The sequence below is a fragment of the Cnephaeus nilssonii genome, assembly GCF_951640355.1.
Source record: "Cnephaeus nilssonii genome assembly, chromosome: 8".
Lineage (NCBI taxonomy): Eukaryota > Metazoa > Chordata > Mammalia > Chiroptera > Vespertilionidae > Cnephaeus > Cnephaeus nilssonii.
Genome location: NC_137079.1, coordinates 37,563,471 through 37,576,065, shown reverse-complemented (window position 1 = coordinate 37,576,065; position 12,595 = coordinate 37,563,471). Strand labels below are relative to the sequence as shown.

General features: G+C 41.8%; 1 protein-coding gene across 4 annotated transcripts in view; it reads left to right on the top strand.

The window, feature by feature from the left end:
* The first annotated feature begins 1,136 nt into the window (after nucleotides 1–1,136).
* TPP2 (tripeptidyl peptidase 2) overlaps nucleotides 1,137–12,595 on the top strand; it is a 92,874-nt gene continuing 81,415 nt past the window's right edge. The window contains exon 1 of one of the 4 annotated variants that reach the window (XM_079779063.1): nucleotides 1,137–1,422. In XM_079779063.1, coding sequence (XP_079635189.1) covers nucleotides 1,258–1,422 — 165 coding nt within the window. In that variant the 5' untranslated portion in view covers nucleotides 1,137–1,257. The remainder of the gene's footprint in view (nucleotides 1,423–12,595) is intronic. The other 3 variants (XM_079779062.1, XM_079779060.1, XM_079779061.1) reach the window with 3 other exon arrangements.

Here is a 12,595-nt window from a genome sequence, read left to right as displayed (position 1 = left end):
ATATAATTTATGCTCTTCACTATTTTGAAGTTATGGAAATTTATTAGATTTGGTTCTAGCTACTGTTATTTGAAGCACACATACAACTATATACACATATGTAAAACAATTGCTATTTAACAAAGGTGGTTTTAATATATTTGATGACTATATTTCAACATAATTGCTTTTGTAATCATACATTTCATTTTATGTGTTTAAAAACATTGCTCTGAAAAGGAATCCGTAAACCTCGCCGGGTTCCCAAAGAAATCTTGGACACACACACACACACTCTCACACACACACACACACACACACACGCAGACTAAGATTATCCTGGCATAAATACAGACATAAAGATCATTAAAGGGCTACCAGTGCATCATGGAACAATTGATAGCCGCCACCGTAAATCTGAAAAACTGCAAATTATGACTCTATAATTGAGTGGATGGAGAACCTTAAGGAGCAACCAAGAACTGCAACTTAAAGAGGAAAAAAAAATGTTTTTCAGAAGCAATGAGGATAGGAAGGATCCACTTCAGTTTCACATTTTGCTACTGGCTAGGAGGACTGAAGGACCCACAACTCACTTCCTATTGACTGCAGCTCTCTCACCCGATTCCTCCCCTGCCCGGGGCAAAGGGGCACACTCAAGGCAGGCGGGGGAATACACGCCACTGAATCAAAGAACTCGCTTTTAGAAATGTATGTCCGGAATTCTGCTGATGCACAACGACTTCTAATGGGTTAACGTGCGTGAGTTGACTCCCTTTTCTGTCAACTGATGTAGAAGCGCAAACCGACCGGAGAAAAGTTTCGTCCACAACCTCAAGTTCGGAAACCATCGCTTGCCAGCGGGGGAGAGGGGAGTCCGAATACTCCAGAAGATTGGCCCATTTCCCACCCCGTCCCTAGAGGAGCGTTTCCGCCCGAGCCCCACGAACCCTTGGGTTCGAGGCCAGCCCGCTGCAGCCGATTCCGCGTCCTAGTCCCTTTAAGGCCCCAGGTTCCAGCACCGAATCCCCCAGCCCGTTCTCAGGCCCCGCCTCCTTCTCTGCGGCGCGGGCCGCACTCGGCAGCGTTCCTGAGTGCGCGCCGTTAGCTGACGTTCAGCTCCTGATTGGCCGCCGCACCCTGGCGAGCCGGGATTGGCGGGCGGCTGGTCCCGCCCCTCGCCCTCGCCTAGGCCCGCGGCCGCCCGGGTGTCCTCGCGCCTGTCTTCCGCGCGCAGCCTGGCAGTTTGCCTTTTTCCTCGTCTTCCAGCCTGCGTCCATGGCCGCCGCCGCCACCGAGGAGCCCTTCCCCTTCCACGGCCTGCTGCCCAAGAAAGAGACCGGGGCCGCCTCCTTCCTCTGTCGCTACCCGGAGTATGACGGACGGGGGGTGCTCATCGCCGTCCTGGACACGGGGGTTGACCCCGGGGCCCCGGGAATGCAGGTGCTGGAGCCGCTGAGGCAGGGCGTGGGGCACGGAGCGCGGTCGGCCGGGGGGCCGGGGACGCGGAGGGGCGCAGCCTTGGAGCCCGGAGGCCGAGCGGGAGCCGGGCGCTGGAGGGAAGCCGAGGACACAGAGTGCGCGGCGGCCGGGCGGGGGGGCCAGGGGCCGGGAGGCCCGGCGCCCCGGCTGCTCGGGGATCCGGCCCAGACAAAAGCGGCGCGGCTGGTCGGGTGCCTGGGTCCGCCTGTGCCCCGGGAAGCCCCTTCCTGCCCGGGTGCTGCCGGGCCCGGGCCCTCGGGCTCCCGCCCATCGCACTGCCTTGCTCCGCAGATGCCTCGTGCCCCAGGCGCCGGCCAGTGTCTATTTTCAAATGAGGATTTTTACAATTTTTGTTATATGTTGAGGGGCGGGGGCTGGGGAGGGGAGAAAAGGGGCAGATGACCTATCAGAACTCATTTTTATTGCTGAGTTTGGGAGGTTGGTTTTGGTAAGAAGTGTGTATCTTGAAACGCGAAAGCCGGGTGTCACGATGATAATTCGGTCAACTTCCGGAATTGTTTCCTCTGGTAGTTTTCTGTATTCTATTTTAAACCATCTTTTGCAACGTACTGGTTTAGGGTCACTGAGACGCCTGGCTTAACTTGGTCTTTATTTGACATAAGAACAACTTAATTTAGTTTGGTTTTGGAGAACTTCAGACTTGATTAAATTATACTTATGTATATTTTTAGCCTCCAAATATAAGACAACATACTTTAATAAAAACTTAAACCATTACTTAGTTTTGCCTTAGGCACCTTTATAATCATTAGATCCGGGTGCCATACTGAAAGGTAATTTTAAAGAAGGTGTCTCTGGATTAAACGTATTCTGCTTAAAGTTTTCAAAGTTTGACTTATGTAAATTTAGTCTTAGCCTGTTACTGAAATCCAGTAATAAACAGAATTTCACTGATCTTGTTCCAGATCCATCTCCTGAAAGTCTAACCTGGGTAATCCTAGTGTGTGCTGATCTCTCCCTTATTTCAGTTCTTCATCTGTGTATCTTAATCCCCCTTTCTACACTAAACACTGAAATTGAATAATTCTCTTCTTCCTCCCATGCCTCTCCCTCCTCTGGACCCTCTCTTGTGCTCTAATAATTGAGGTAGCATTTTGGAGGCTGGGATGTAATGCAGGGGGAAAAGGGAACCAGTCTGACTAGAGAACAGGTTCCTCCTGTTAGTTCTTTAGCAGCACTCTGGAGTAGAACACCAACCAGGCAGCTTGGTGAATGAGAAGAAGAGCAGATAATGAGTCCCCTCCTGGTAGATCTAGTGGTGCAGTTAGTTGTTCTAGTATAACTCTGAAGACTTAAAAACGACAGCTCTAACCTCATTGAGGCTTTATTACAGCAGTAATGGTTTCCATTTTGTTGTGGAATATGTTTATTTTTTTTCTTTATTGTTTTTCAGAGGAAGGGAGAGAGAGAGAGAGAGAGAGAAACAGAGAAACATCAGTGTGAGAAAACATTGATTGATTGCCTCCCCCATGAGCCTGTTCCGGGATCCAACCGGAAACCTGGGTTATGTGCCCTGACCTGGAATGGAACTGGCCACCTTTTTAGTGTAGGGGAGGACTCTTCCCATCCAACTGAGCCACACCCGCTCGGGCAGTATGTATACTTTTTATAGGGAGGGATAAGTGGGAAGAGTGCAGCTGGGGTAAATGGTTCACTGGTTCTTTGTCAGGATCACAAGAGTTTAGGTGAGTACCATCTCAGTAAAAATACTTCAGTAGAATTTCCCATGTCTGCTTACCAAATTATTCCATTACTCTCCATACAGTAACAGTAATTCTCATCCTCCAGTGTCACTATGAAATTGATTGAGGTTAATTACATGTGACTTTTTAAAGTGCTCAAGAAAAGTGTTTAAACACTGCTTTTTTAAAGCAAGGATATTTAGTTAAAGGAGTTTATACTGGGTCTTAAGTCACCCAACTATCTGAAGGATAAATATGCATTAGATATTTCCAAGTAATGGCCTAGCTGGTGTGGCTCAGTTGGTTGAGTGTAGTCCGGTGTACCAAAAGGTTGCCACTTGGCTCCTGGTCAGGGCACATGCGTGGATTGCTTGCTCGGTTCCCTGTAGGGGCATGCAGGAGGTAGCTGATCAGTGTTTCACTCTCACATCAATGTTTTTCCCTCTCCTTTCCTCTCTCTATAAAAATCAAATCATAGCAATTTGTTCATATGCCCATATAGCACTGAGGATGTTTCATTTCAGCATTTATTCTGTTTACATACCTTCTTCCTGGTTATGTTAAAATTTTTTGAAAGCATATGTCTAATTTTATTCAGAATCACATGTGTGTCATTGACTATTTTTACTGAATGGATAATGTATCATGGAGATAAATAATTTTATCATGGAGATAAAATGGTTTGGGGAAAGAGGTTGTAAGTAGTCCTAAGAAAGTCTTTCTATTTTTATTTACTAAAATATAATAAAGTAAAATATCATTATATATAATTGGTTACTAATGGATGCTACGTAATTCATTTTGATTTTTATTCTTCTTCAGTTAACCTTTCCTTATTCTCCCAAACTGGGTTTTGTGTTCTTAAATGCTTTTATAGATTCTGTCTTTACCTTCGTTATTCGTTGTCTTACACGGCAGCTTTCTCTTTAATCATCTGTTTTTCTAACTGGCTTGTAAGCTTTTTGAAATCAAAGCCTGATTTGTTCATTCATTATGTTTTCAGAATAATAGTCATTTAATAGTATTTATTTATAAACTATCTTCCCTTGCTTAAGACAATATTGTCAGTATCTTCCATGAAATTTCAAGTAAATATTTATACATTCATGTTTTGTTTGTGATAATTTGTGAGCCCTTCCCCCCTTTTGTTTTGGTCTTCTACAAATGTTTAATGGATGCCTTCTAAGCCTTACCAACTCTTCCACCATAACTATTTCAGTGGAGATAAAAAGGAACCTAGATTCTTGACTCTTGGGGAAAACCTTTGGACATTTTATGTTTTGTGCAGCCAGCTTGATGGGCCAGTAAGCATTTCTCAGTCCCCCACCCCAAGTACATGGGGTTGTTGATTTCTTTAGCTCTACTCAAAATAACTGTCCCTGTCTTCTTCAGTCCCTCCTTCTCCTGTGACAGCTCCCTCTCCTGAAAGATGAGGGATATAGTTCTAATGTCAGCAGTTCAATTTCCTTCTTTCCTTCTCCCAGAACTCTGTTGCAAAATTCTCAGCGGGTTTGCCATTTTAAAACTTCTCATTCCTAATTCTAAATTTCCTTTTTTGACTTATTATCTCCAGTGCAGTGGTTGCTTTTGTCTAATGGTGAAGTAAGAAGTACATGGATAGAAAATAGCATATACTGTATAAAACATTTTTGAATGAGAAAGAGATCCTAGTAGGTAAAGTCCAATCAATAGTTGGTGTTAAATAAGCCATTAAATCTCATTAGGCTTTCTTCCTTTGCTCACAATGAGGTTTCTAATGAGAGGGATCTGTGTCTGACTGTTAGTGATCTCTTGTGATTACTTGATCTCAAGTTGTTTACTCATTAAATGAGAAAGGTGATTTGTATTCTTAGTACTATTAAAATACTTGTATAGACAGCCCCAAGGAATAAACATCCAGATTGAGAACTACCACACATAAAAACCACAGCTGTGCAGCCCCTAACAAAGCTATCAGCCCCTGGTTTTCCATGGCAACATGATTGGAGTAAGATTTGGAGTCCCTCAGCCACCCCCTTGCTTTGCCATATAAAGAAAAAAATCTGTGCCTAGTGACTTTTCCTCTCTTTTCACGTATACCTTAACTGCAGAGCTTTTAAAATTTTATTTTATTTTTTATTATTTTATGTTTGATAGTATTGCAGAGTATTACATATCTCCCCCATTAGCCCTGCCTTTGCCCCCATCCAACCAGCCTCTGCCCCTCCCCAGCTTTTACCACACTATTGTCTGTGTCCATTGGTTATGCATATATGCATGTCTGTTCTTTGGTTAATTTCTTCCCACCCCCATCCTTTTGCAGTCTGTCAGTCTGTTCCATGCATCCATGCCTCTGGACCTGTTTTGTTCGGCAGTTTATTTTGTTCGTTAGATTCCACAAATAAGTGAGATCATGTGATATTTGTCTTTCTCTGTCTGGCTTATTTCACTTAGCATAATAATCTCCAAGTCCATCCAGGCTGTCACAAAGGGTAAGAAATCCTTTCTTTTCAGCCACCCTGTATTCCATTGTGTAAATGTACCACAGCTTTTTTTTATCCACTCATCTACTGGTGGGCACTTGGGCTGTTTCCACTTCTTAATTATTCTATATAATAAAAGCCTAATACGCAAATCGACCGAATGGCGGAACTACTGGCAGAACGACCGGTCACTATGACGCACACTGACTACCAGGGGGCAGACGCTTAATGCAGGAGCTACCCCCTGGTGGTCAGTACCCTCAGCCAGAAGCCGGGCTCACCGCTGGCGAGTGCAGCTGCGGTGGCTGGAGCTTCTCCGGCTTCCGTGGCAGCACTAAGGAGTAGTGAGTCAAGTGGTAAGGAGCGAGGTGTCCCGAACTGTGAGAGGGCGCAGACCGGGCTGAGGGACTCTCCCTCCCTCACTCTCCTCCTTCCCTCTTCTCCCTCCCTTTCCCCCCTCTCCCCCCCCCCCCCCAGTGCACAAATATTGTGCACTAGGCCTCTAGTTATAAATTTATAACACTGCTATGAACAGGGGCGTGCATACATTCTTTCTGATTGGTGTGTCAGGATTCTTAAGTTATATTCCCAGAATTGGGATTGCTGGTCAAACTAGTTCCATTTTTAATTATTTGAGGAAACTTCATACTGTTCCACAGAGTGCTGCATCAGTCTGCATTCCCACCAGCAGTGCACAAGGGTTCCCTTTTCTCCATATCCTGGCCAGCATTTGTTGATTTATTGATAGTAATCATTCTATCAGGTGTTAGGTGATACCTCATTGTAGTTTTAATTTGCATCTCTCGGATGATTAGTGAGGATGATTAGTGACTTTGAGCATTTTTTCATATGTCTCTTGGCCATCTGTATGTCCTCTTTGGAGAAGTGTCTATTTAGGTCCCTTGCCCATTTTTTAGTTGGATTTTTTGTTTCCCTTTTGTTAAGTTGAATGAGTTCTTTACATATTTTGGAAATTAACCCCTTATCAGATGTATCATTGGCAAATAATGTTCTTCCATAAAGTGGGCTCCCTATTCATTTTGTTGATGGTTTCTTTTGCTTTATAGAAGCATTTAAATGTGATGTATTCCCATTTGTTTATTTGTTTCTCTTGTCCTAGGAGATGTATCAGTGAAAATACTGCTATGTGAGACATCTGAAATTTTGCCGCCTATCTTTTCTTCTAGGATTTTTTTGCTTTTGTGACTTACATTTAAATATTTTATCCATTTTGAGTTTATTCTTGTGTGTGATGCAAATTGATGGTCTAGTATCATTTTTTCATGTACCTGTCCAATTTTCTCAACCCCATTTATTGAAGAGAATAACATATCCTTTCTCCATTGTATGCTCTTGCCTCTTTGGTCGAATATTAATTGAGCATAATGACTTGGGCTGATTCCTGGGTTCTCTGTTCTGTTTCGTTGGTCTATATGCCTGTTCTTGTGCCAGTACCAGGCTGTTTTGATTACAATGGCATTGTAGTATAGTTTGACATCTCATATTGTGTTCCCTCCAATTTTGCTCTTCCTCAAGATTACTGAGGCTATTCAGGGCCTTCTGTGGTTCCATATACATTTTTTGAATATTTGTTCTAGAACTGTGAAATATGCCTTTGGTATTTTAATTGGGATTAGGTAGTATGGACATTTTAATGATGTTAATTCTTCCAGTCCATGAATAATTGCTTTAGGTAGTATGGACATTTTAATGATGTTAATTCTTCCAGTCCATGAATACGGTATATGTTTCTACTTGTTTGTATCTTTCTCTATTTTTTTTTCCAATTTCTTACAATTTTTTGAGTACAGATTTTGTATCTTTGAGGTTAAGTTTACTAGTATTCTTAGGTTTTTGTTGCAGTGGTAAATAAGATTTTTCTTTTTAGTTTCTCTTTTTGAGAATTCATTAGTGATATATAAAAACGCCATCAATTTCTGGATGTTAATTTTGTATCCTGCTACTTTGTAGAATTCATTTGTTAAATTTGGTGGGGTTGCCCTTGCTGGTTTGGCTCAGTGTATAGAGCGTCAGCCTGCGGACTGAAGGGTCCTGGGCTCGATTCCGGTCAGGGGCACATGCCCAGGTTGTGGGTTCGGTCCCCAGTAGGAAGTATGCAGGAGGCAGTGATTGATGATTCTCATCACTGATGTTTCTCTCTCTCTCCCTCTCCCTCTCCCTTCCTCTCCGAAATCAATAAAAATATATTTTTAAAAAATTTGGCTAGGTGTTTTGGTAGAGTCTTTATGGTTTTCTATGTGCAATATGATGTCATCTGCGAATAATGACAGTTTTACTTCCTCCTTTCCAGTTTGGTTGCCTCTTTTATTTTTTCTTGTCTGATCGCTGTGGCTAGGACTTTCAGTACTATGATGAATAAGAGTGGTGAAAGAAGACAGCCCTGTCTTATTCCTGTTCTTTAGGGAAACACATTTCGTTTTTTCTCATCCTATCTAATAATCTAATAAAGAGGGAGTATGCTAATTGACCCTCACACCGTTGCAAAGATGGCGGCACCCACAGCCAATAAGGAGGGAACATGCTAATTGACTGCCACACCCTCAAAGATGGCAGCGCCCACAGCCACAAGATGGCGGCGCCTAGTCCCCTCAGCCCCACTGGGGCGGCAGGCGGGCCCAGCCGCTTTGCGCGCCTGCCTCCACAGTCCCCCAGTCCCCTCAGCCACCCAGCTGCCCAGGGCAGGCCTGAGGCACAGGCAAGCCTCGGATGGCAGCTGCCCAGCCGCCCAGGGCCACCCGAGGCTCAGGTAACTAGGGCTGGCCAAGGCTTGCGCTGCCGGCAGTGGCAGCAGCAGAGGTGTGATGGGGGCATCGCCTTCCCCTGATCGCTGGGTCACTTCCTGCCCTTGAGGGCTCCCAGACTGTGAGGGGAAGCAGGCTGGGCTGAGGGACACCCCCCCCCTTCAGTGCATGAATTTTCATGCACCGTGCCTCTAGTTGAATATAATGTTGGCTGTAAGTTTGTCATATATGGCATTAACCCTTTGCACTTGCTTGCTTTTTTCTCTATTCCTGCTACCGATGCTAACCGTGTCGAGTCACACTCGACATCCGAGTGCAAAAGGTTAATTATGTTAAGGTATGATCCCTCTGTTCCCACTTTCCTGAAAGTCTTTATAATAAATGGATGCTCGATTTTGTTGAATGCTTTTCTGTGTCTGTTGATATTGTATTTTTATCCTTCATTTTGTTTATGTGATCAATCACGTTTATTGATTTGCATCTGTTGTAATAGTCTGGCTTCCCTGGAATAAATCCCACTTGGTCATGGTGTCTGATCTTTTTAATGTATTGCTGGATCTGATTTGTAATAACTTGTTGAGGATTTTAGCATCTATGTTCGACAGGGTTATTGGGTTGTAATTTTCTTTCTTTGTGGTATCTTTATCTAGTTTTGGAATTTAGATAATGCTGGCCTCATACAGAGAGCTTGGATGTCTTCACTCCTCTTGAATTTTTGGAATAGTTTGAGGAGGATAGGTGTTACCTCTTATTTGAATGTTTGGTAAATCTCACCTGTGAAGCCATCCAGTCTTAGGACTTTGGTTTGCTGGGAATATTTTTTTATTACTGCTTCAATTTCATTTATTCTTATAATAGGTCTATTTAGGTTTTCTGAGTCTTCTTGATTGAGTTTTGGAAGATTTTATATTTTTAGGAATTTGTCCATTTCACCCAGGTTGTCCAAATTATTGGCATATAGTTGTTTGTAGTATTTTCTTACAATCCTTTGTATTTTTGTGATGTCAGTTGTAATTCAACTCTTTCATTTCTGATTTTATTTGAGTTCTCTCTCTTTGTTTTTTCATTGCTAGCAATTCATCAATCTTGTTTATCTTCTCAAATAGCGAGCTCTTGGTTTTATTGATATTTTGCTGTGTGTTTTTTTAGCCTCTATGTCATTTTTTTTCTGCTCTGATATTTAATATTTCCTTCCTTCTACTTAGTCTGGCTTTTTGTTGTTCTCTTTCTAATCCTTATAACTGATTTTTTTTTTTTTTTTTTTTTTTTTTTGGTCTGGGAGAACTATCCAGTAGCTGTCAGTGGGGTGTTAAAGTCTCCTACTATACCTGTATTGCTGTCAATTTCTCCCTTAAAGTTTTTTAAGAGGTTTGTTTTTTAAAATTATTATTATTAAATATATTTAGGTGCACCTATATTGGGTGCATATATGTTTACAAAGGTTAAATTTTCTTGTTGGATCAATCCCTTTAACCTTTTGCACTCGGATGTCGAGTGTGACTCTACACGGTTAGCCTTAGAATAAAGGAATCGAGAAAAAAGCAAGCAAGTGCAAAGGGTTAAATATTATGTAATGACCTTCTTTGTCTCTTTTATGGCTTTTAGTTTGAAGTTTATTTTGTCAGATATGATTATTGTTACCCCAGCTTTTTTCATTTCCATTTGCATGGAATATATTTTTCCATCCATTCACTTTTTGTCTGTGTGAATCTTTTGCTCTGAGGTGGGATCTCTTGTAGACTGCATACACGCGCACACACACGCACACACACAGGTTATGTTTTCTTATCCTTCCAGTTACCCTATATCTTTTGATTGAGACATTTAACCCATTTACATTTAAGGTTATTATAGGTCAGTACTTATTTTTTGTCACATTTCCTTTATACCTATGTTCCTTGCTCTCTTGATTTCTTCTTCTTAAAGTAGTCCCTTTGATATTTCTTGTAGTGCTGATTTGGTGGTAATGTACTCGTTTAACCTCTTTCTGTCTGGGAAGCTTCCTATTTTGCCTTCAATTTTAAATGATAGCCTTTCTGGATAGAGTAGTCTTGGATTCAAGTTCTTACTTTTCATTACTTTGAGTACTTCCTCCCAGTCCCTCAGGCCTGTAATGTTTCTGATGAGAAATCAGCTGACAGTCTATTGGTAACTCCCTTGTAGGTAACTTTCTGTCTCTTGCTGCTATAAGATTTTTTCTTTGTCTTTAACGTTTATAACTTTATAATTAGAATGTGTCTTGGTGTGGATCTCTTTATGTTCATCTTGACTAGAACTCTCTGTGCTTCCTGAATTTGTGTGATTTTTCTTCACCTGGATAGGGAAATTTTGTCATTATTTCTTTAAACAGGTTCTCTATTCCTTGCTCCCTTTCTTTTCCTTCTGGCACCTCTATGATGCGGATGTTGTTACATTTCCTGTTGTACCAAAGTTCTCTTAAACTATCCTCCTGTATTTTAATTATTTTTCTGTTGCTGCTCTAATTGGGTATTTTTCTTCTACCTTGTCTTCTAAGTCACTGATTCAATCCTCCACTTTATTCAATCTACTTTGAATTTCTTCCAGTGTATGTCTGATAGGGTATCTTAATTTCTGACTGGTTCTTGTTTATGGTTTCTATTTTCTTTTTCATGCTGTTGTAGTTCTCACTAAGTTTCTTTAATATCCTTATGACCATTAATTTGAACTCTGTATCTGATAAATTTTTTGCCTCCATTTCATTTAGCTCTTTCTCTGGAGAATCTTCCTTTTCTTTCATTTGGGGGTGTTTCTTTGTCTCTCCATTTTAGCTCTCTCTTTGTGTTTGTTTCTATGTATTTGGTATAACTGTTATGACTCTCAGTCTTTGTGGGGTAGTAGCCTTTTGTAGTAAGTGTTCTGTGGGACCCAGTGGTGCAGGTGACACAGAAAGGGACACTAAGGCTTATCTTAAAGAGTGTGGATTCTCCAGGTGGAAAAGGAGTCCCAAGACCTTGTGCTCTTATCACACTTGGCATTATTTTATATTCTTATTTCTTTCTTAAGGGTATGGGTCTTCTTTTTCTCAGTCCTCCTTGTGTCTGCACATGATTCCTGCTGGAAATTCAGTATAGATAAGCTTATTGCTACAGATCCCCTAGCCTAGGAAGATCCCAGGAATGATTTGTCTTATAAAAGCAATATGAAAATATAATACTACTAGAGGACTAATGCATGAAATTCGTGCAAGGGGCTCAGCCCTCGCAGCCTCAGCTGCCTCAGCCCTTGCAGCCCGCCGCCTCGCGGCCCTACGGCCCCGCCCACTGGTGGTTCTGGAAGGTCTTTCTGCTGTCTGGTCTAATTAGCATATTAGCTCTTTATTATATAGGATTGTTGTCTATAGCAGTCAGCATGGCCTAACTGAAAGTTTTTGGACTGGCCAAGAAACCATTCTTTAGGAAAATAGTCTTAATGCTGATTAATTAGTGTCAGGTCACTCAGTAATTAAATTTGTATTGAGAACCTAACAGGCACTCCTAGGTTTGGTGAATAAAATATAAATAGTCCTAGCCCTATGGAGCTTATTTTCTAATAGTAAAAACAAAGAAGAAGTCACTTAACTGTATAATACAAAATCCTGTGCAGGAAACCAGATACAGTGAGAAAAAAAGAATCAGGTTTTGATGGTAGTCACTTAAAAGAAGTCACAGGTAGACTTTTCTGAAGGGGTGACATTTTAGTAGAAAACTAAGATGTGATTTAAATTCATGTGGAAAGACTGAAGAGACAGAGAATTCTAAGCAGAAGGACCCTGTCCAAATAGTTGTGGGGCAGGACAAAGTTTGGAATATTCCAGGAATTGTAAGGAGGCCAATGGGGTGAGAATCATGAGTAATGGAGTGACAAGGGTCACATCTGGCAAAGGCTTTTTATATTGAGCACACAGTGAATCCATACCAGTGTGTTCAGTGGAGGACTGGCATAATACAGTTTGTTTGGCTATTGATTTTTGTGGGGGCCAAGAATGGACACGAGAGACACTGGCATTTTACTATGAAAGCAAGAGAGCATGGTTAGTGGAGGGTACTGATAGTGAAAATCAAGAGAAGAGGGTGGATTTGAATTATATTTTAGAAGTAGAATTAAGAGGACTTCCTGACAGATTTGATGTGGGGGATAAACTAAAGAGCCAGAGAAGGACTTTTAAGTTTCTGGCTTGTATGTTGACTTCCTGAGATGGCAAAGCCTG